Source organism: Zophobas morio, unplaced genomic scaffold (genome assembly GCF_036711695.1).
Source record: "Zophobas morio isolate AGI-343-1 ecotype UQ-CSIRO unplaced genomic scaffold, CSIRO_AGI_Zmor_V1 ptg000026l, whole genome shotgun sequence".
Classification (NCBI taxonomy): domain Eukaryota; kingdom Metazoa; phylum Arthropoda; class Insecta; order Coleoptera; family Tenebrionidae; genus Zophobas; species Zophobas morio.
The window spans coordinates 512,537-536,369 of NW_026972131.1; the positions used below are offsets into that span (position 1 = coordinate 512,537).

General features: G+C 30.3%; 3 protein-coding genes across 4 annotated transcripts; 2 read left to right on the top strand and 1 right to left on the bottom strand.

Moving 5' to 3' along the window:
* Positions 1 to 2,470: 2,470 nt before the first annotated feature.
* LOC135135986 (adenosine 3'-phospho 5'-phosphosulfate transporter 1) lies at positions 2,471 to 3,990 on the bottom strand. Its single transcript, XM_064065085.1, has one exon. It carries the CDS (start codon positions 3,837 to 3,839, stop codon positions 2,532 to 2,534), a length of 1,308 nt encoding a protein of 435 aa, XP_063921155.1. The 5' UTR covers positions 3,840 to 3,990; the 3' UTR covers positions 2,471 to 2,531.
* An 87-nt stretch (positions 3,991 to 4,077) lies between these two features.
* Positions 4,078 to 10,448, top strand: LOC135135988 (uncharacterized protein). Of its 2 annotated transcripts, none has more exons than XM_064065089.1 (4): positions 4,078 to 4,179; positions 4,243 to 4,418; positions 9,889 to 10,072; positions 10,258 to 10,448. In XM_064065089.1, the coding sequence occupies exons 2-4, from the start codon at positions 4,305 to 4,307 to the stop codon at positions 10,383 to 10,385; spliced, it is 426 nt and encodes a 141-aa protein (XP_063921159.1). In that variant the 5' UTR covers positions 4,078 to 4,179; positions 4,243 to 4,304; the 3' UTR covers positions 10,386 to 10,448. The 2 variants fall into 2 exon arrangements, with proteins under 2 accessions (XP_063921159.1, XP_063921160.1); XM_064065090.1 differs by having other exon boundaries at positions 4,090 to 4,179; positions 4,254 to 4,418.
* A 3,784-nt stretch (positions 10,449 to 14,232) lies between these two features.
* Positions 14,233 to 22,932, top strand: LOC135136239 (putative phosphatidate phosphatase). Its single transcript, XM_064065437.1, has 5 exons — positions 14,233 to 14,916; positions 15,134 to 15,285; positions 20,691 to 20,992; positions 21,112 to 21,346; positions 21,706 to 22,932. The coding sequence occupies exons 1-5, from the start codon at positions 14,844 to 14,846 to the stop codon at positions 21,814 to 21,816; spliced, it is 873 nt and encodes a 290-aa protein (XP_063921507.1). The 5' UTR covers positions 14,233 to 14,843; the 3' UTR covers positions 21,817 to 22,932.
* Positions 22,933 to 23,833: the final 901 nt, after the last annotated feature.

The following is a 23,833-nucleotide window of genomic DNA, read 5'->3' on the forward strand; positions in this document are numbered from 1 at the left end:
ATCATATCTAAAATGTACAAAATATGATCAGTCTGTACTTGTGATCTATCACTCCATTCATATTTTTTGGATTTGCATATACAGGGTGATTCAAGAAAATAAATGAAAGCGTAAATTTATTTTACTGATTTACTCAGGAACTACAAAACCGAATGCTTCGAAATCTTGAAGATATTTTAAAATTATCATAAGCATGGTAAATTTTTGATCAAAACGTATTTGGTCGTCCCACCTAAAAAATTTATGACGTCACCACAAAATTTTGCTGAATAAATCCTATCTAAAATGTACAAAATATGGTGAGTCTCTTCTTGTGATTTATCATTCCATTCAAATTTTTTCGATTTGCATATACAGGGTGACTCAAAAAAATTAATGAATGCGTAAATTTATTTTATTGATTTAATCAGGAACTACAAAACCGAATGCTTTGAAATCTTGCAGATGTTTTAAGGTTATAAAGAGCATAATAAATTTTTAGTCAAAATATATTTGGTTATCTTCTACAAAAAACTGATGACGTCAGCTCAAAAGTTTGCCGAATAAATCGTATCTAAAATGTACAAAATATGATGAGTCTGTATTTGTGATTTATCATTCCATTCATATTTTTGGATTTGCATATGCAGGGTGACTCAAAAAAATTAATGAATGCGTGAATTTATTTTATCGATTTAATCAGGAATTACAAAACCGAATGCTTTGAAATCTTGGGAATATTTTAAAGTTATTATAAGCATGGTAAACTTTTGTTCAAAATGTATTTGTTCATCCCTCCTAAAAAAATTGACGACGTCACCCTTAAATTTTGCTGAATAAATCCTATCTAGAATGCAAAAAATATGATGAGTTTGTACTTGTGATTTATCATTCCATTCATATTTTTTAGATTTTCTTAAGAGGTGGTTCAAAAAAATTAATGAAGTCAATTTATTTTATTGATTAAATTAAAGGCAACACTTATTATTAGTATTACACCCCAACCAACCCAATTTGATAGACACAAAATTTGTTAAAGGAAAAACTCGGTTGAAACATAAGGGTAGCACGCTTATTTACATCGACTTTAACATTACAGACCTGCATTTGTTTTATGCGCTCACTTGGTTCCGCGAATGTGAAATAGACATGTTTATAATCAACCAATTGTGAATTTCACCGTCAAGAATTAAAATAAAACCCAATGTTTTATATAATAAGCGGAATTCGAAGCAATAAAACCGATGGTCGTTTTGTTTACAGTTTCTCTGTTTGACTCTCACGTATGCTGTTACGCCTGTCATCTTAAATTAAGAATGTTTATACATACACGATTTTCAGTTGTCTCTGATACGTATACGTGAGTAAATTGTTTCGTTATTTTATTGATTATTACAAATCAATATTCAAAACGACCCAATTCATTTTCCCGAAAACTTGAGAATATAATAATTTTATTCTTAGTATTACACTACATCTATCCCAACTGATATACGTGTCCTTGCAAAAATGTTGATGACGTCATCGCATTTTTTTTTTAAATTCCCACTACAAAAATGTAATGAGAAAAAAACCACAATAGGCATGCAGTCGTCAAGTTTCCGACAGCGAGGGAAGTACTGTCTAAACTCTTTAGACCAATTTTTTTCAATTATCCCATTGTTCAATTTCTCAATTTTTTCATTTTTCGATTTTTCAATTTTTAAATTTTTCGATATTTCAAGTTTCATTTTTCAGTTTTTAAGTCTCGTTTTGTCGGTTTTTTTAAGTTTTCCATATTTTTTCAATTCTTCGATTTCTCAATTTTTTGTTTTTTCAATTCAATTCAAAATTTCGGTTTGAATAAATTTGTCCTTTTGTTGAACAATTAAAAAATGACAAATCGAGAAAATGAAGAAACAAAAACCGAGAATTTGAAAAATTTTGTATCGAAAAATTGCAGAATTGTTTCTTTTTGTCGATTTTTCAATTTCTCGATTTTTAATTGTTTTGTTTTTGTTTCAGTGTTACAATTTTCCGGCTTTTCAAAAGTTCGGTTTGAACAAATTTGTCCTTTGTTGAACAATTAAAAAATGAAAATTAAATTTTGTTAAATTATATTTTTCTTTATTTATAGTTGGTCCGTATAATTGAAGAAGAGGGGATTCGCTACAAATGGTAGCAGAAGTAAAAGCCAAAAAGGTAGGATTTTTTATTTTCATAAATTTTTATTTTTGCGCGATGTTAACTTCCGGGTGTAACGTGTTAAGTTCCCAGTAGAGATTAAAAGACTTATTATTCTAGTTAATTTTATTCCTAGTTAGAAACAAACACTGTTGCCAACATAAGTTGTTGTGTACTCCTTTTTGATTTTTGAAAGTCGGTCACCTTGTAACTGTTATTGGAATTTCAAATATATGAAATTGACTCAACTTTGAACGAAAGTCGGGAATTAAAACGTGTTGTTTGAAGGTACTGGAAGTGTTTATAGGTATCCATAACAAGTCTTAGCTAAATGAGACTAAACAATTTATTCTTGTTACAATCACAATTGTACACATTAAATATTTCGATTAAACAGAGATTCTCTGTGTTTTTATAACATTACTTTTCTGCACTTTTTTAAGCCTTTGTCCGCAATATATTCGTAGTAAGACACTTACAAAAACAAGCGCAATACCAAAAATTCCTATTACATTAAGATGATGATTATATATAATACAACTTAGCAGTATTGACAAACCCTGACGTATTGTAGTTATTATGGCAAAGACCAATGGGCCAAATTTTGAAATAGTACTAAAAATAAATAATTGCCCGACAGCTGAACAAACGGACAATAAAAAGCAATCTAAAATAAACTGTGGATATTTAAACATAAAATCAAGAGAGTCTAAAAAAGCTTCTTGTTGTAATAGCGAAACAGATGTAAAAATACAGGAAAAAAAGTTGACAAAGCACATCATTTGAATAGGACTGACGTTGTATGTTTTAAATAACGTTCCTTGCCAATTTGAAGTGAAACTATCACAGGTAATATATAACACTAAGAGAATTGCGCCTGAAAATGTGGTAACTGATGAATGTGCACGGTCGTTACCCGCATTAAGCATAAAAATCAACATTCCTATAGATAAAATGACAGAAGTAACATATTCATAATATTCATATTTAACTTTTAAAATTACTTTTCCCATTATCATTACAGGAATTGTTTTGGCAGCTTTTGCAAGCACTTGATGTGGGAAAGAGACATATTTCAATGCTTCATACTGACACCACGAACTCATAATATTAGATAATGAACAATAAGCATATTTATATAAAGGACATCTGTGTCGATTTTGCTTATAAATTAATATACATAAACCAGACATTAAAAATGCTAGAACTCTATTTACAAATACTAAAAACTGAGAATCCTTGAAGTGTTCTGGACCAGCGTTGTTACTTTGATACTCTTGAGTCATTACCTTTTCTTGAAGAACTCCCCAAGTTAAATAAGAAATTTGCAAGCCAACAAAATGATAACCGATTGAAAATATTTCATTAGAAGTTGGTCTTTGGATTGGTTGCACTTTACTTTGTGGATTCAGTATGAATTCTTCTTCACCAAAGCAAATGCCAATCGTACGCATACAAAAACCTTCTCCACCATAATTTAAATAGTTGACCTTTTGAACATACTTGTACGTCAAATATCCGGGAAGTAACACAATCATGTATCCTAAAATGTTCGTTAAAGCATGTGGTAGCCAAAGGTATTCTTCAGGAACATGTTGAACCAATTGTGTTTTAGCTAAACATTTGTTTATCACATAAATAAATGCTGCAGTCGACGAGGCAATGAAGCAAATTATAAGTGGAGTTCTGCTCGGCATTGTTTACAGGCATTCAACGGAATGCCCAATTTCAAACCAGAAGCCACTATGAAGTTATAGTAATAAAAATGTGATCGATTTCATCTTCTTTTTATGTTTTTTGGTTAGTCTTGCACTAACCTACAACTTTAGACTTTGACAGTTGATTACATTACTGTTTTGTGTTTGACAGTTTACACCAAAGATATTGAATAAGTATAGATATACCGTCCATCTTCCATACAGCTTTCTATTCTGTCACTATATTTTAGCCATAGAAAATGCTATCAGTGAGGCTATTCTATGATTTTGGCTGTCAGCCAGTTTGTTCTGTGCTGCTGTGTGCTATCGCTGTGAGTTTGTAAGTCTTATAGTCCCTTTAAATGCATATTTTCTAGGGTTATAATTTTTTATATTTATGTAGCTACGTTTCAGCATCGTTTATGTAATACGTACTTTACATGTGTTTCCAACGTGATGTAAATAATGAGATTGCCTTTGATAAGCGGCTTTAGTAATAAGAAACCTCGAGCATCCACAGTGTTAACGTGCTATTTAAGGCAGTGCAGGGAACCTCCGTGGACATCTTTCTTTATAAAGGTAAAAGAAAAAAATAAAGTAGGAGGAAGGTAAAATAAGAACGGACGGTGTTTGGAATACGCGCTCGGCTAAACCACGCCCCTACGTTCGAAAGTATCGCTAAACAGTGGCGGGGCAAAGTTACTCAAATTATACATTTGTTACTTACTTATGAAAACTAAGTCTGTTTACCTCCACGACTTACAAAGTTTGCACCTCACCATGTTAAATTTATTTTGGCATTTGATAGTGGTAATACGAACTAAGTTTGGGCCAAAACTTTACCATTGAAAGCATACGACGTGCTCCCTCCGTTCTTATTCTACCCTTCTCGATAAACTATAAGATGCCAGAAGATTAAATTACGGTAGGGATAATAGCATATATTTTTTTGAAGAGTGAAAGTAACTGAAAATACAATATTAAAAGTACCCTTAAAGTGCTGTTTACATCTACGTACTTAAATTAACATAAACTAAAAATTATGCCATTTAATAAATGTTTATTTTATTAGGAGTTTAAGTGATATGTACTTAATATGACGGAGTATGGACGAATAAACCGCCAAAGACAAGCGCCAAATTTAAATAATCGATACCAATAAATAAACTTGTTTCACTACAACTCGTCGCCTGAGAACTTGTTTGATCTACAGACCAGAGTGCGCTCAGGCCAATGTCGACTTTAAGCGTTCAGAAGCGATTTGGTTGGTTTGGGCCAAGGATATTTGGTTTGGGCTATAATTTCTGCGGGAAATAGTTGTTTGGTTGGTTTTCATAACGACCAAGTGAATATTTTTGGTACATATTTAGCTGATTTTACATATTTTGTTTGTTTAATTAAGAATTAATTCTTTATTTGTGTTTTATGCTAGCAAAACGTCTTAAACTAAGAATATAAAAAATGAAAAACTAAAATAATCGAAAAATCCGGAAATCTAATAATCGAAAAATCGAAACCTCAAAAAATCGTAAAACCGAAACATCAGAAAATCGAAGAACTGTAAAATTCAAAAATCTAAAATTTAAAAACCGAATAACGAAAAATCATATAACTGAAAAATCGAAACACCGAGAAATCGAAAAATCAAAAGATCAAGAAATCGTGGAGTCGAAAAGTCGAACACTTGAGAAACCGAAATAGGCCAAAATTGAAAAATCGAAAAGTTAACAATTGAACAATTTATAAATTGAGAAATTGATAATCAAAATATCGAAAAATTGAGAGATTGAAAGATCAAAAGAACGAGAAATCGAAAAGTGATGAAGTCGAAAAATCGAAAAATAGAGAAATCGACAAACAAAAAGTTAAAAGTTGAAAAATTGGAAAGTGGAAAAATCAAAAAACGAAAAAATGGAAAACTGGCAAAACTGAGAAACCGAAATAGGCCAAAATAAAAAATTGAAAACCTGAACAATCAAATCTTGATAAGTCGGAAATGAAAAATTAACTAATTGAAAAATTGAAACACAGAACATCTAAAACCAGGAAATCGAAAAATCGAAACATTAAGAAATATTGAAAAATTAAAATATCAAAAGATTGAAAAATCTAAAATTTGAAAATCCAAAAATTGAAAAAACGAAAAAGTAAAAAGGTAGACACATCGAAAAATCCAGAAGTCAAAAATAGAAAAGCCGAAGAATTGAAATATTGAAAAATCCTAAAACTGAAATATCTAAAAACTGAAAAATCTAAAAATCAAAAAATTAAGTATTGAAGAGCAGGAAAATCGAAACACTCGAAGGTCAAGAAATGGGAAAATCAAAACATCCATTAATTGAAAAATCGAAAAATTGAGAGTTTATAAAAGTCAAATTTGAAAAATTAAAAAATCCAAAATTTGACAAAATGACAATTGAAAAACAGAAAATCTAAAACCGGAAAGTCGAAAAATCAAAAAATTAAGAAATCGAAACATTTCAAAAATTGAAATATCGAAGAACTGAAATGAAAAATCTTGAAATCGAAAAATTTAAAATTTTAAAAATAAAAAAATCTAAAATTTCAAAATCGAAAAAGTAAAGAAATCGACACATCGAAAAATTCAGGACTCAAAAATCGAAAAGTTGAAGAATCGAAATATGAAAAATCCCAAAACTGAAATAGCGAAAAACTCAAAAATGAAAGAAAAACTAAAAATGGAAAACTAAATCAGGAAATCAAAACATCATAAAATCGGATATTTTAAAACGACAATTGAAAACAGAAAATCTAAAACCGGGAAGTCAAAAAATCGATAGATTAAGCAATCGAAAAATTGAAAAATCGAAAAAGTAAAACAATCGACACTGCGAAAACTCCAGAAGCCAAAAATGGAAAAGTCGAAGAATCGAAATATTGCAAAATCCCAATACTGAAAAATGAAGAAATACTGAAAAAATGGAAAACCTGAAAAATCCGTAAACTGAAATATCCAAAAACTGAGAACCTAAAAAGTCGAAAAATTGAGCAATCGAAAAATCCAAAAAGTGAAGTCAAAAACCCGAAACGTTAAAAAAACTAAAAAATGAAAAACCAAAAACCTGAAAAATCGAAAAATTAAAGAATTGAAGAACAGGAATATCGAAACCCTCGAAAGTCAAGAAATGGGAAAATCAAAACATCGATTAATTGAAAAATCGAAACATTGACAGTTTATAATGTCAAAATTGAAAAATCGAAAATTTGAAAAAACGACAATTGAAAAACAGAAAATCTAAAACCGGGAAGTCGAAAAATCAAAAGATTAAGAAATCGAAACATTTTAAAAATCGAGAAATCGAAAAATCTAAAATTTTAAAAATTAAAAAATCTAAAATTTAAAAATCGAAAAAGTAAAAATTCGACACATCGAAAAATCCAGGACTCAAAAATCGAAAAGTTGAAGAATCGAAATATTGAAAAATCCCAAAACTGAAATAGCGAAAAACTGAAAAATGAAAGAAAAACTAAAAAGGAAAACTAAATCGGGAAATCAAAACATCGAAAAATCGGAAAATTTAAAACGACAATTGAAAACAGAAAATCTAAAACCGGGAAGTCGAAAAATCGAAAGATTAAGCAATCGAAAAATTGAAAAATCGAAAAAGTAAAACAATCGACTCAGCGAAAACTCCAGAAGCCAAAAATCGAAAAGTCGAAGAATCGAAATATTGCAATATCCCAAAACTGAAATATCGAAAAACTGAAAAATGAAGAAATACTGAAAAATGGAAAACCTGAAAAATCCGTAAATTGAAATATCCAAAAACTGAGAACCTAAAAAGTCGAAAAATTGAGCAATCGAAAAATCCAAAAAGTGAAGTCAAAAAATCGAAACGTTAAAAAAACTAAAAAATGAAAAACCAAAAACCTGAAAAATCGAAAAATTAAAGAATTGAAGAACAGGAATGTCGAAACCCTCGAAAGTCAAGAAATGGGAAAATCAAAACATCGATTAATTGAAAAATCGAAACATTTACAGTTTATAATAATGTCAAAATTGAAAAATCGAAAATTTGAAAAAACGACAATTGAAAAACAGAAAATCTAAAATCGGGAAGTCGAAAAATCGAAAGATTAAGAAATCGAAACATTTGAAAAATTGAAATATGGAAGAGCTGAAATGAAAAATCGAGAAATCGAAAAATCTAAAATTTTCAATATTGAAAAATTAAAATACCAAAAAATTGAGAACTCTAAAATTTAAAAATCGATAAAGTAAAAAGTCGACACATCGAAAAATCCAGAAGTCAAAAATGGAAGAGTCGAAGAACAGAAATATTGAAAAATCCCAAAGCTGAAATATCGAAAAACTGAAAAATGGAAGAAAAACTGACAAATCGAAAAACAGAAAAATCCCAGAACTGAAATATCCAAAAACTAAAAATCTAAAGAATCGAAAAATTGAGAAATCGAAAAATCAAAAAAGTGAAGTCGAAATATCGAAACCTCAAAAAAAATCGAAAAATTGAAAAATCAAAAAGCTGCAAAATCGTAAGATCGAAAAATTGAATAACAAGTAAACTGAAAAATCCCAAAACTAAAATGTCCAAAAACTGAGAAATTAAAAAATTGAAAACTTGAGAAATCTAAAAATCAAAAAAGTGAAGTTGAAAAATCGAAACCTGAAAAAATAGAAAAATTGAAAAACCAAAAAACCTGAAAAATCAATTAATCGAAAAATCGATAAATAGAGTTCATAAAAGTTGAAAAATCTAAATATTTAAAAATCGTAAAACTGAAAACCGAGAAATTGAAAAATTGAGAAATTGTAAAATCCAAAAATTGAATAGTAGTAAACTGAAAAGTCCCCAAACTAAAATTTCGAAAAACAGAGAGTTCGAAAGTTGAAACAGCAAGAAATTATGGTCGGAACCGGTTAGGATGTGTATCAGATCACGGATCATGGCTTATAAATCAAATCGTTTCCGAACGCTTAGAGTCGACATTGGCCTGAGTGCGCTCTGGTCTGTAGATCAAACAAGTTCTCAGACGACGAACTGTAATTCGTGTGACCTGAATTAAAGTGAAGGAAACAGTTAACAGCTTGTAATACCCCGGTATATCTAGTGTCAATTTGTCGAAAGTAAAACGCGTCGTTAAAAGTATTGTGACATTTTTTATAGTCAGAAACAAACACTGTTGCCAACATAAGTCGAGGAGTTTCTCTCAGGAATTTATATTGTTATGAGTTTCGGGTAAAACTCAACAATGCATTTCCCTGTAATTCAAATTTACACGACTAACTGTTACAGCGGTTATGTACAGAAGGTGGCCTCTATTTAAAGCCATACTTTCCTTCTTGAAGTTCTGCAATCGAGATCTTTCTGGATTGCCCATCGAGACTTCCGCTTCCAGGCTTTTCTTTAGAGAACGCCGCCCGGCCCCGTCACCGACGATGAGTTATTATCGCCGTACATACTAGAACCCATAGGCGTCGTATCGGGGCGGCGTATGGATTTCTTTCGTAACAATCTAATCTATTTAACAACCATAATTCTTCCATATTATTACAATTTTTAAAAGTAATGCGTTTTTGAGAATTATTTAAATTGGAGGAAAGCTTATCTAAACTGTAGGCCATAAATCTGACAGAAGCATTGAAATTTGTGTCATCAACAAATTTAGTAAACGTTGTTGTACTGACGTTTTGAGATTTTCTGTTGCGTCTAAGAGGACATTAAGGGCATTTTCATCATTTGTAGCAGTTTTCGGCCTGTCATATTAAAGAAACTGTATATTTTAATAAAAGTAGAGAGAGGGAAAAGAGCAGACAAGAAATGATTATAACTGATTAAATAATCTATAAGTATCAAGAAGCTGCACCATAATTACTGAGCGAAATGGGTAAATGCTAGAAATAATATTGGATCTCTGTACGTTTCCAAATGACGAAGAGGAAATATAATGCTGTAATTCCTATGATGTGTTGTTTGTCGTAATAAATGAACTATGGGTAGAATTTTCTAAACTCTACGTCTAATTAGATTTTTTTCCTTCGTTGTATTAACGTTTATTGTTGTTGCAGTACAATAGCGTAGAAGATGATCAATGGGGTAAATCACACTTTAATTGGAAAGTTGGAGAATCGAATTACCACATTCTTAGAACGGGTTGTTTTCCTTATGTTAAATATCACTGTACGAAAAGGCAACCACAAGATTTAACCATTGAAGACAACTTCTTCAGATTTATTAAAGTGATCAATCTAGGTAAGTAAATACTTTTGATGATATCGTATTACAATATGTTACAAGGAAATGTTTAGTGAAGGTATGTAAAATTGTAACAACATATCATGCTTCTCATATTCAGTTGTTTAATTTTAACATTTGACATTTCACGGGATAACAGCTTATTTGAGTTGTTTTATTTCTAATATAATTATTAATTTTAGGTATTCCTTGCTTGGCGTATGGAGTAGCTGCTACATTTTTAATAAAACATACCGAATTTGTTTGTACTTCAAATGGGAAAGTTGAAATATATTTTCTTTATCCAGAGGATAAAGGTTCAAAATATTGATTAAATGTTGTAGATAAATTTGTCAACAGTTATTTATACTAATAAAGCTGGTATTTTAATGTGTATGGCTTTTTTGTATCTATTGGCTTTTTTATCAGTTATCCCATTAATATTTTTAGTTTTTGCATTTGTATTTGCTTTATGTAAATACATCGCTAACAGGTCACAAAATCCATCTACCAAAAATCGCAATAACAAATCCTCCTGACTGAAGAGCATAATTCGCATAAGTGTAGAAGTCAAAGGACAATGCACATGTAATACTTAAAGAAAACTATTACCGACCAAACATCTGATGCAGCCACCGCTTTAACTGGACAGGTTAAGCAACGGAAAATTAGACAAAAGGTTCCCTTAACAGAAAGAAAATAACCCTTAGCAATCACTGAATGAGACACATGAGTGGTGCGTGGAAACCACTATGCACTCTGGAACCAACATGTAACAGATTTTTTTAAAAATTACAAAATTTAATTTTACGATTTTTTTTTAATGATAACCCCTATAAGTTATAATAAAATCGAATTTGAATAATTTGACTTTGAAAAAAAAATTCAGTCAAGAAAATCGTTAAACATAGGCAACCATGTGTACGTTTAGTTCTTTTTGGGTAGTTGGTAGCTCTCCTAGGGGAATTTGTGGGGGAGTATCTAGTGAGAGGGTTGGTAGAAGTTGGCTTGCTTTGTAGAAGGTTGAAATGCGTCATTCTGTTCGGTGGCGTCACTGTTATTTTGTTTTTGGCGAGTAAAGCACCCGTTAAGGAAGCTAGGTTAAGTTTAGTTGGTTTGGTAGTTAGAAAAAGGGAGAGTCTTTGTTTAACGAAAATTAATCGTACCCACGACCCGATGCCACAGTTTGCCTCAATAAGCGTACCGAATTCTTGCTGCTAACACGTGGTATAAATTTGTTTTATTGTTTGTAAATGCACAGTTCATGTTAGGATTTTAATCGTTAACTTGTTCTAACACAGTTTAACAGTTTTTGTTTAGGTGAAGCAGTTGTTGGGGATTTCATGAAATTCACTTAGTCAGGACTCATCCTTTGTTTATTAAGTTATGAATAAGGCTTCTGGAAGCTTATACTTAAGTGTTACATTATAACACTTCTTAATTCCTCACCAAAATTGCTAATCTCGTTGAACAAATTAACAACATTGTGGGTCATGTGGGACGTATTTTTGACGCCTTTTTTTACTTCCCGAGCGTAAGCAAAGGAAGTATTGTAATCGAGTCCGTCGGCCGACTCTCTACTTTTACGTTTTCTCGATCTTTCATGACCCCTAGAAGACGAAGAAATAGGTCTCCCATTTCCGTCTGTCTGTCCGTCTGTCCGTCTGTCCGTCTGTCCGTCCGTCTGTCTGTCCGTCTGTCCGTCCGTCTGTCCGTCTGCCGTCCCGGATTTTTATTAGACAGATAATCTCCGAAAGTACTCGACCGATTGTTGTGAAATTTTGTACTTATATTAAGAATATCATGTAGATGGTAAAACGCTAACCAAAATTTGTCTAATCATCCCCACCACTAAAGCGATGACGTCACTTCAAAATTGTACATAGTAAATGGGTTTTCAATTGTATAAAATAACATAGTCCTACACATGTAGTTTACAACTCTGAATCGACTTTTCACCCGAAACGTCCAGATTTTTGGAAAAAAAATCAAAATTATAAAACAACATTTTGAAATTTAATTTTTAATCTGCTAACCAGAATGCTTTGAAATGTTGCAGATGTTTTAAGGCTATAAAGAGCATCATAAATCTTTAGTCAAAAAATATTTGCTTATCCCCTCCAAAAACTTGATGACGTCAGCTCAAAAGTTTGTGGAATAAATCATATCTAAAATGTACAAAATATGATGAGTCTGTACTTGTGATCTATCACTCCATTCATATTTTTTGGATTTGCATATACAGGGTGACTCAAAAAAATTAATGAATGCGTAAATATATTTTATTGATTTAATCAGGAACTACAAAACGGAATGCTCTGACATCTTGCACATGTTTTAAGGTTATAAAGACCATAATAAATGTTTAGTCAAAATATATTTGCTTATCCCCTCCAAAAACTTGATGACGTCAGCTCGAAAATTTGCCGAATAAATCATATCTAAAATGTACAAAATATGATCAGTCTGTACTTGTGATCTCTCACTCCATTCATATTTTTTGGATTTGCATATACAGGGTGATTCAAGAAAATAAATGAAAGCGTAAATTTATTTTACTGATTTACTCAGGAACTACAAAACCGAATGCTTCGAAATCTTGAAGATATTTTAAAATTATCATAAGCATGGTAAATTTTTGATCAAAACGTATTTGGTCGTCCCCCCTAAAAAATTTATGACGTCACCACAAAATTTTGTTGAATAAATCCTATCTAAAATGTACAAAATATGGTGAGTCTCTTCTTGTGATTTATCATTCCATTCAAATTTTTTCGATTTGCATATACAGGGTGACTCAAAAAAATTAATGAATGCGTAAATTTATTTTATTGATTTAATCAGGAACTACAAAACCGAATGCTTTGAAATATTGCAGATGTTTTAAGGTTATAAAGAGCATAATAAATTTTTAGTCAAAATATATTTGGTTATCTTCTACAAAAAACTGATGACGTCAGCTCAAAAGTTTGCCGAATAAATCGTATCTAAAATGTACAAAATATGATGAGTCTGTACTTGTGATTTATCATTCCATTCATATTTTTGGATTTGCATATGCAGGGTGACTCAAAAAAATTAATGAAGGCGTGAATTTATTTTATCGATTTAATCAGGAATTACAAAACCGAATGCTTTGAAATCTTGGGAATATTTTAAAGTTATTATAAGCATGGTAAACTTTTGTTCAAAATGTATTTGTTCATCCCTCCTAAAAAAATTGATGATGTCACCCTTAAATTTTGCTGAATAAATCCTATCTAAAATGCAAAAAATATGATGAGTTTGTACTTGTGATTTATCATTCCATTCATATTTTTTAGATTTTCTTAAGAGGTGGTTCAAAAAAATTAATGAAGTCAATTTATGTTATTGATTAAATTAAAGGCATCACTTATTATTAGTATTACACCCCAACCAACCCAATTTGGTAGACACAAAATTTGTTAAAGGAAAAACTCGGTTGAAACATAAGGGTAGCACGCTTATTTACATCGACTTTAACATTACAGACCTGCATTTGTTTTATGCGTTCACTTGGTTCCGCGAATGTGAAATAGACATGTTTATAATCAACCAATTGTGAATTTCACCGTCAAGAATTAAAATAAAACCCAATGTTTTATATAATAAGCGGAAGTCGAAGCAATAAAACCGATGGTCGTTTTGTTTACAGTTTCTCTGTTTGACTCTCACGTATGCTGTTACGCCTGTCATCTTAAATTAAGAATGTTTATACATACACGATTTTCAGTTGCCTCTGATACGTATACGCGAGTAAATTGTTTCGTTATTTTATTGATTATTACAAATCAATATTCAAAACGACCCAATTCATTTTCCCGAAAATTTGAGAATATAATAATTTTATTCTTAGTATTACACTACATCTATCCCAACTGATATACGTGTCCTTGCAAAAATGTTGATGACGTCATCGCAATTTTTTTTTAAATTCCCACTACAAAAATGTAATGAGAAAAAAAACACAATAGGCATGCAGTCGTCAAGTTTCCGACAGCGAGGGAAGTACTGTCTAAACTCTTTAGACCAATTTTTTGCATCTCTATTATAACCAGTTACACCCGTTCCGCAAGTTTCGGTACTGGTGTATACTGTGCTATGTAGCAGTAAACCTAACCTATAAATTATTGGGAGTTGGTGCCATTCTTTGGTGACATGTTTACATTTTAATCGAAGATATTGATTTTAATCTATGTATTTTTTTTATTTTGCACTGTAATTAATTAATATTTTCTGTAAATATTTGGAGGTTTTTTTCAAACCAGTCAAACGACTAACAGTATTTATGCAACCAAAGCGCATGCCAGGTTAAAAATTATCTCATGTATTTTTCAACGTTAGTCATAGAAGATTCCTATTTCTGAAAGTGAGAATATTCTGTAAATCTAGATGATTCACGTCATACGTCAGCAGTTCAAACCTGTGGACTTGCACCCTGTCAGTCACTTGGTTATTCTGAGCTGTCAGTGGTCGGTCTTTCCAGTAATTGTCAAGAGTTTCTGTTATTAAAAGTACAATGCACGTGCCGGACAACCGATTGTGTTTATAAAATTATTATTTGAAATTTAAGACGAAGTAAAATGTCTGTGTACTCTGGACATTTTAGGAATTTGGTCTGGTTCTTATAAGCTGTATTGTTCATAATGAAGAAAGTGGCTGGCAATTTGTATTACATTTAATGCAATTATCGCACAGGAACAAAGTTAAAGATGAAATCTTTAAATGAATAAATTGAGGTACAAGTAAATTTGTGTGGAAAGAAGACATGTCAACTGAAAATGAGTCGATTATTTTACCTGGAAAAAAAGTTGTTTTAGATATAATATTACTAATGTGTGGTGAGTATAATCCCTTGAAGTAAATATTGTTAATTGTTCAAGTAAACTAGTGAAATAAAGTTTTCTTAAAAGTGTTCGTGGGCGTTATTCATAAATGGAGCATCACATTAATCTGACGTCGTACTGTTATAATAATATGGACTTTTAGGACACTCCTTAAATTTACTTCAGTTTTTACAAAATAAGATCGATAAAAAACAACTTCTCTTTGTTTTAGTTGGCTTTCCGATACTGTTCATGTTTTTATGGGGCAGCCCCTTTCGAAGAGGATTTTTCTGCAATGATGAGGATCTTATGCATCCATATCATCCATCAACGGTACCAAGCATTTACCTGTACATTGTTGGAATTATTATGAACTCTGTAGTAGTAAGTAATCTTTTTTTAAATAAAAATTTGGCCTGTAGAAACATGCCTATCATAAGAAAATATTGTGCCTGCAATGTATTTATGGTATTTATATTATTCGCTTTTGTGTAGCAGGATTAATGGATTAATTTCTGCTTCGTGATCATAAATAATTGATATTTTTTTTTAAAAATGTCAACTTATGACGATAGATCATAGATAACATAATAACACATTTATTTTACTATCATATATAAATGTAAACTCATGACAACCATTGAAATTTAAAATGCCGCGCCATCTGCATATTTTGGAGCGAACTATATTTTCAAAACATTTTGTGTGAAAAGTTTATTTTTTGTTTTGTTGTAAGTATTAAATTATAATAATTAAAACAAAGTGAAATATCTATATATGTAGAAATTCACTTATATTTACATTGTCTACTATCTCGACCTTTTAAAATACTATTTACCCCGTTGGTGTGTTTAAATAGCTAAATCTGCTACCTTACAAACTATTGAATTAAGTAAATAATCTTTGTGATTGCAAGGAAATGGAAAGTGTAAGTGATTTTTTACAAATTTAATGATGTATTCTCCATTTCCTCTAGTTCCACGTATGTGATTTAACAAAATTATCGTCCCTAGATCTAGAGATTTTAGTTGACCAAAGACATCAGCGACATCTGTCAAAGTTGGACTAAGCTCTCCAATATATGTATATAAATTAATATGGTTTCTATGAGTTTACATTGTATCTTGTGCTTCTTTATTTTCTTGTTTTTTGAGCAAATTTGTATAATTTTAAAATATCTCTTATGTGAATAAATGACACGAGTGTCAATATTTCCAGCTGCTAGAATGTCATCAATAAATATGAATTTTCCGTCAATTTTATTGAATAAGTTTTCAAGTATGATTTTACAGTATTGGTTGCTTTTGATTTTGTACAAAAATCAATCTTTCCATTAATGAAAAAATATACCCAGGGTTCCATACAAAAAAGTTGATGTCATTTCCGGTTCTACCTACGTAGATCTTTTAAAATGATACGAATTTGCTCAAAAAGTACACGTTTATCTTTAAGAAGAAAAAAGTTGCAGAGGTAGTATAAAATAAAAGAAACATCCTGTATATACAATAGTATATTGTTATGTTATAGAACGTGGATGATTACTAAATGATTTTTCAATTTTAATACATTTATTTAAGCTTTCTGCTTGTACATTTTGTGGTTTAAGATATTTACAATGTAGGTGGACTGCTGCTGAGGTTTAGGGCCTTTTCAGCACTGCTTGTATATTTAATGCAAGTTTATTGTCAAATAGTAGTCTATTATTATGTAGCACGCTTTGCTAATATAGAAACATGATTGTGTCTAAAGGTTTCTAGACGGAATTTTCCTCGCCCCTGTAGTACAGGCACAAATACGTCGAAAAGTTGTAAGATTCAATTTGGCGCATTTTATTTTTTTATGATAAACAAAAAAATAAAAAAAAATGGTCGAAGGTTATTACGACAGAACTTCTTGCACCCCTAAAGTACAGTCGAATAGATGCAGCTTAGAAAAATTATAACATTTAACTTTGAGATTATATTATTATTTTTATGATGACCTGTTGCGAATGTTTTTAGTGAGTTTTTCTATACATATCAAAATTGTTTGATGACGTCATCAACATTTTAGCAAGTCAATCAATCAATTTGAATAGGCGCGTGTAATACTCTAAGGCGGTAGCACTCGGCCTGGTTTGGGACAGTTTGCATCCAATTTGAAAAGTCCTGTAAAAACGAGAGAAATTGACTTAGGACGATAGTTTTTTTTCTTAACAATCCTTATTAGATATATTTTGTCCTTCTTATATTAAAATTTTCCAAGTTTGGATTCTTTCGTCATTTTGTCAAAATAGAAAATACTGGTGGAATTAAAAAAAAAATGAGCAAAACACATTCAAAATTATTCTATGGGTGTTTTATTTTTGATACTCGATGTAAATTGTTGAGTTATAAAAATTGGTCTAAAGTTATTTAGACAGCACTTTCCTCGCTCTTCAAGTCCGGTATAACATATTCAGTTTTGTCAGATAATTGTAAGATTCGATTTAGAGATTTTTTTGCTGATAACGCAGTAAAGAGATCCATCTGGCGAATGACTAATTTTATGTTTTCTCGACGTTTCTCGATTTTATATCACAATTTTTGGTTTCTTTATTTCCGATATTTTTTTGTTGTTTATTTCGATTTACATTTTTTTATTTATTTAATTTTTCAAATTTTCAGGCTTTGATTTTTCAATTCCATGATTTTCCACGTTTAAGATTTTTCAATTTGCAGTTTTTGGATTTCCAGTCTTCCAATTTTTCAATTTCTTTAGTTTTCAATATTTTGATTTTACAATACATATTTCTTTTTTTTAATCTTTCGATTTTTCAAATTTTCGTTTCTTCAAATTTGCATGTTTGATTTTCACTTTTGACATTTTTCATTACAAGTTTTCATTATATACTTTTTCGTTTTTTTATTTTTGATTTTTCAATTTTACAGTTTCTTGACTTCTAAATTTTTCAATTTTTCGAGTTGCAATTTCTTAATTTTGCAATTTTTCGAATTTACAATTTCTCATTTTTAGATTTTTCACATTCTCAGTTTTTAATTTTTGTCATTTTCAACTTTTCGTTTCCTCAATTTTTATTTTTCATTTTCCCGATTTTTTTTATTTTCATTTTCTGGATTTTATGTCACAAATTTTCATTTTTTCAATTCCTTTATTTCTTGTTGTTTCTTTCGATTTTTCAATTTTTCGTTTCTTCATTTTTTCGAATTTTCAGTTTCTTAATTTTTCGTTTCCACAATTTTTCATGTTCCCGATTTTTATTTTTCAGTGTGGCAAATTTTTAATTTTTATTTTCTCGATTTATATCACAATTATCCGTTTTTTCATTTCCTTTATTTTCTGTGATTTTTTTTTTCGATTTTACAATTTTTGATTTGTTCAATTTTTCAAATTTTCGAGCTTTGAATTTTCAGTTCGTCCATTTTTCAATTTTTATATTTTTCACTTTGCAGTTTTTGGATTTCCAGTCTTCCGATTTTCCAATTTTCAATATTTCTAATTCATAAGACATATTTCTTTTTTTTTTTTATTTTTCACTTTTTCGATTCTTCAGATTTTTCAAGTTTTCATTTTTAATTTTTCGTTTTTTGTTTTTCATTTTCCAATTTTACAGTTTCTCGACTTCCAAAATTTTCAATTTTTCGTTCCTTTAATTTTTCGGTTTGCATCAATTTTTAATTTTTCCCTTTTCCAATTTTTTATTTCCGATTTTTATTTTTCATTTTCCCGATTTTTTAATTTTCACTTTTTCGATTTTACATTTCAATTTTTTGTTTTTTCATTTCCTTAATTTTTATTGTTTCTTTCGATTTTCCAATTTTTCGTTTATTCAATTTTTCAAATTTTCAGGCCAATCGATTCCAATTCGTTGATTTTCCAATTTTAAAATTTTTCAGTTTGCAGTTTCTGGGTTTCCAGGCCTTTTTTACTTTTTGGATTTTCAATTTTGCTTTAAACTTAAGATTTTTCAAATTTTCGACAGTTTTATACTTCGATTTCTCATTTTTCTTTTTTAAAATTTTTCAATTTTTTTTATTTCTGGATTTATCGAATTCAGATGTTTGGATGTTTTGATTGTTCAGTTTATCAATTTCTCAGTTTTTTTCTATTTTTCGATGTTTTGATTTGTCAGTTATCCGATTTTCACAATTTTTTTAAATTCTGGAGTTTCGATTTGTCGATTTTTCAGTTTTTCGATTTTTAAGTTTTAGATTTTTGAATTTTTCTTTTTTGATTCTTTGATGTTTGGGATTTCTCCATTTTTCAATTTTGCGATATTTCAATTGTTCAATGTTTTAAATTTTAGATTTTTCGTTTTCTGGATATTTTGATTTTCCAGTTCTTCAGTATTTCTGTTTTCCAAGTTTCAAATTTTGACCTTGCTAAATTTTCAGTTTTCCGATTTTTCAATTAATATATTTTTTTATTGTCTCGTTTCTCGAATTCGCATTTTTCTGTTCTTCAATTCTTTGATTTTTGGATTTTTCGGTTGGCTACTTTTTTAATTTCTCAATTTTGGGATTTTTCAATATTTCTATTTTTCGACTTCTCGTTTTTTTTTTATTTTTTGGATTTTCAGTTTTTCGTTTTTTAAACTTTAGATTTTTCAATTTTCCCCTGTTTTATACATATTTCGATTTCTGAATTTTTCGAGTTTTCAGTTCTTGTATATTTTAATTTTTCTTTTTCCGAATTTTTTATTTTTCGATTTTTCAATTTTTTGAGAACTCGATTTATCGAGATTCGAATGTTTCGATGTTTTGATTGTCTCAGTTTTTGAATTTTTCGATGTTTCGATTTTTCGATTTATCGGTTTTTCGTTTTTTTACTTTTCGGCTTTTCGATTTTTGAATTATTCGATTTTTCAATTTTCCAATTTTTTAAATTCTCAAGTTTTGACGTTTCTGAATTTTCAGCTCCGATTTCTCAATTAATCTATTTTTTGATTTTCCCATTTTCGCCAAGGTTTCGATTTTTCAGTTTTTCAGTTCCTCAATTTTTCGATTTTTCAGGCTCCAGATTTTTCAATTTTTAGATTGTTTAGGTTTGCAATTTTTCGGCTTTTCGATTTCCCAATTTTTGGATATTTCGTTCAATTTTGTGAGTTTTCTCAGTTTTTCGATTGTTCAATTTTTCAATTTTGGGATTTTTTAGTATTTCGACTTAGATACAGTAATAAAAATACAGGGTGTGAGTGAGAATGTAAAAATTTTCACACAATTAAACCATTCGTTATGATGATTCACTAAATTGGACACAAAAACTAAAAAAAAGGTTGCATTTCGATTTTTTATTTCAATTTTAAAGAAGTATTGTTGGTTGCATATCCTCTTTCTCTGGTAGTATATTTAACGCCGCCTATTTATACAGGCTGATTCACCTCAGTTGACCCACTTACATCTTTCTAATAGGCAACTTAACATACATTACTAGCTTCCTTCTTGATTCAAAATTTAATTTCACCAATATCATGAACTTAAGTATGCATTATTGTGTTACTGTTAGTTTGATTAGGAGCATTTTTTCAAGTTTCAGAAATGCCCAGGTTCCTAAACCGGTATTAATCTAGGAAGTGTTTGGTAAAAACGCTAAATTAGCCGCAAACTTATACACAAAGCAACTTACTGTGTGATGTAACATTTTAACAGATTTTGACACGATTTGTCAAATCGTCAGACTTAATAATATTCATTCTGAAAATTTTAAAATTTCCCATAATCTTAGTAGCAGTATTACCTTTATTTCAATAGTTGTGTGTAGATGCGTCTCATATTATTAAAATTGCTAATGCATACGTCTTCTTGTTTCAGATGCTGTTAATAGAATTTTTAAATCAGCCACAAACCACCAGAAAAGTTTTTTTTATTGGTTACGAAGTGCCGTTTTGGTTTTACAACTTTTATTATGTTATACTTATATTTGCGTTTGGAATGGCATGTTCGCAGTTGACAACAGACATAATGAAATACACGATAGGTCGCCTTCGGCCCCATTTTCTAACGGTTTGCTCACCAGACGTTGATTGCTCTTCAGCAAAACATGAGTATCATGTAGAGTTTAATTGTACAAATAGTAAATATAAGAATGATCTAAGGATTATGAAGGAAATGAGGTAAATAATACAACGCCTTTTTCATCTCATAAAATATAATATATCAAATTCACCAACAACATTAAAATTAATTAAGAATACCAGATAAATCGCTACGATTACTTATTTTTACTCTTTAGATTATCGTTTCCTTCTGGACACTCATCGTTTTCCATGTACACCATGTTATACTTTGCCATTTATCTACAGAAAAGAATGGATTGGGATGGGTCTAAACTGCTCAAGCACACATTACAGTTCTTGGCCGTTTTGGCAGCAATTTTTGTTGCTATGACACGCATATCAGATTACAAACATCACTGGAGCGACGTTCTAAGTGGCCTAGCAATTGGTACAGTCACTGCCTGTGTTACAGTAAGTGTTCTTTTATTATTTCATTTTAACGACATACCCACCATTGAATCGTCTTAATACATGGACTTTTGAACGTATATTTGGCAATGAATTTTGTTTAGAAATATCAAATTTTGATACAGCGGAATCGTATAGAATATCAATAGATTAATAATATTACATGGCAAATGAATTTGTTTAAAGTAAAACCCTTGATAAATTAGTATAAAATGTCTGTTTAACAATTCCAATACCTATAACTGTTATTTTTTGTTACGTCAGAAGTTAATGTTTACTTTTGAAGTGATCGTGAGGTGTTGACGCTGTATATGAACATCCGAAAGTAAGAAACAGTGTTTTATTCTTTTATGTTGTTACAGGCTGGTATTTTTTCAAATTTATTCCAAGGATATGAAAGCAAGGAAGAGTTGATACAAAGGGAAGTAATCGACATGCAGCAAGTTAATGGAAGCAATATGCATGCGGTGTAAACTTTTGCAAAATTTAATTTCTTTTTTCAAAGTATAAGAATTTTCGCACCAGACGAATCTTATGAATAAACAATGATGATACTTTTGACAAAATAGCCACTAAAGCATTTCAGATCAAAAAGAAAATATAAATTAGGCCTAGCTTATTTTGATTGTAGCATGAAACATTGATGAGTATGGTTTTTCTATGTATATTTATATTAATACTTCATGCTTTGTTTTTGAGTATTTTAAATTTTTTTTTATTAGAAAAATTGTAAATAATAGGCAACTAGATGTTTATTTATTACGTTTATCTTATAGAACTGCAATGAACTGTTAGACTTTACAGAATGTTATTACGTGATTTCGAGTTGACCAAAAATGGACGAACACATTTAAATTTAAAACTGTGACTCCAAAACATTTCATTCGTGGATTTAATCATAACGATAAGGTTGCGACTTGGATTTTTTAACAATTGTTTGATATATTTAGCATATGATATCTCTTGAAGTTCAACAGTTCATATAACAATCACCTGGCTGTAACACTTTTTACTATTTGTAGATAGTAATAAATTTAAGAGTATAACAATGCAACAGCAATAGTAAAGATTGTACGTCTGCTTAGAGAGGGTAGTGGATTCTGGATTCTAAAAAACAGTTTGAACTATCATGTTTTTGTTTTAAAACAAGATGCAACTTGATTGTATTTACTGTAAAAATAAAAGTAAAATACACTAAATAATTGACGGTGGTGGAGTAGAACGATGTTTTTGTTCAGTTTATATTTCAAACTTTAGTTTTGAATCCTTCCGATAATTGATAATAGATGTCGATACCGCTGTGAATCATGTTATTTTACTAGAGATGTACAGTTTGGGACATGGAATTTCAAACGACCTGTCAATCATAATGACAATAAGGTACATATAAGACTACAATGTTTTTTTTTAAATGTCAGAAAGTTGTCGTTTGAAATTCCGTGTCCCAAACTGTAAAATAAGACACCCATTTACCACATCGGGAGCGGTCGGACAACAACACAAGATTAAAGGTGGTACCGTTAACTATGGAATAAAAGCTAAAATATTTATTGCAACTTAAAAACTCAAGTAAATTTTATTTTTAAATTGTGTCTTATGTCCAGTATCCCGAAAATACTTTCGAGTACGGCACTGGAACAACCACTTTCACGGAAGAGCTGGAAGAGCTCGTATATTTTTAACTGAACCGTCAACACTTTGAAATGTAGAATGTTTATTTTTGTGTAAAATTTTTAACGAACAACTAGTTGAAATAGCTCAACTTGCCTTAAAACATTCATTTTTTTTTTAAATATGTTGGTTGCAAATGGTTTTTCATTAAACTTCTTCCTAGTTTGAGAGGTTGATTTTTTGAACAGTAAGTAACTTTCGTAGGTATTCCTATGAAATAATACCAAAGCTGGAATTCATTTTGTGGTCCAAAGATAATTTTTTTGTATTTCTCCAGGCATGACAAAAATCGAAACTCAAAAATATGGACATTGGAGTCAAAAAAAGGTAAGAAAACGAATTTTTAAGTGAACCACTACAAAGAATTTTGAAAAGATTTGCATTGTGTGGTGACCAGATTTTAATTAAAATTTCGCGCTAAAAAAATTAATAGCGGCGCGAAATCGCATTTGAATAATTTGAATTTGAAAAAAAAAATCAATCAAGAAAATCGTTAAACATAGGCAACCATGTGCACGTTTAGTTCTTTTTCTGGTAGTGGGTAGTTCTGCTAGGGAATTTTACTTAGAGGGTTGGTAGTGAGAGGGATTCCTGCTTTGTAGATAGTGGTGAGAGGGTCACTCTTGGTTTGTTGTTGTGAGTGGAAACCACATGGTGAGTTAGCTAGGTTAAGTTTAGTTGGATTGGTTTGTTTAACGACAATTAATCGTAACGACGACGACGTCACAGTTTCCCCACCACGCGTAGCTAATTCTTGCGATTTTCCAAACGGAAATAGGTGAACTAACGACGCTAACACGTGTAAATTTGATTCATTGT

Excerpts from the sequence above, each read along its gene's own strand:
- LOC135135986 (XM_064065085.1), bottom strand. The coding sequence starts at position 3,839 with ATGCCGAGCAGAACTCCACTTATAATTTGCTTCATTGCCTCGTCGACT.
- LOC135135988 (XM_064065089.1), top strand. The coding sequence starts at position 4,305 with ATGAGATTGCCTTTGATAAGCGGCTTTAGTAATAAGAAACCTCGAGCA. Across the intron at positions 4,419-9,888 it reads GGACATCTTTCTTTATAAAG|TACAATAGCGTAGAAGATGA; the intron begins GTAAAAGAAAAA and ends TTGTTGTTGCAG. Across the intron at positions 10,073-10,257 it reads TATTAAAGTGATCAATCTAG|GTATTCCTTGCTTGGCGTAT; the intron begins GTAAGTAAATAC and ends TATTAATTTTAG.
- LOC135136239 (XM_064065437.1), top strand. The coding sequence starts at position 14,844 with ATGTCAACTGAAAATGAGTCGATTATTTTACCTGGAAAAAAAGTTGTT. Across the intron at positions 14,917-15,133 it reads TATAATATTACTAATGTGTG|TTGGCTTTCCGATACTGTTC; the intron begins GTGAGTATAATC and ends TCTTTGTTTTAG. Across the intron at positions 15,286-20,690 it reads TTATTATGAACTCTGTAGTA|ATGCTGTTAATAGAATTTTT; the intron begins GTAAGTAATCTT and ends TTCTTGTTTCAG.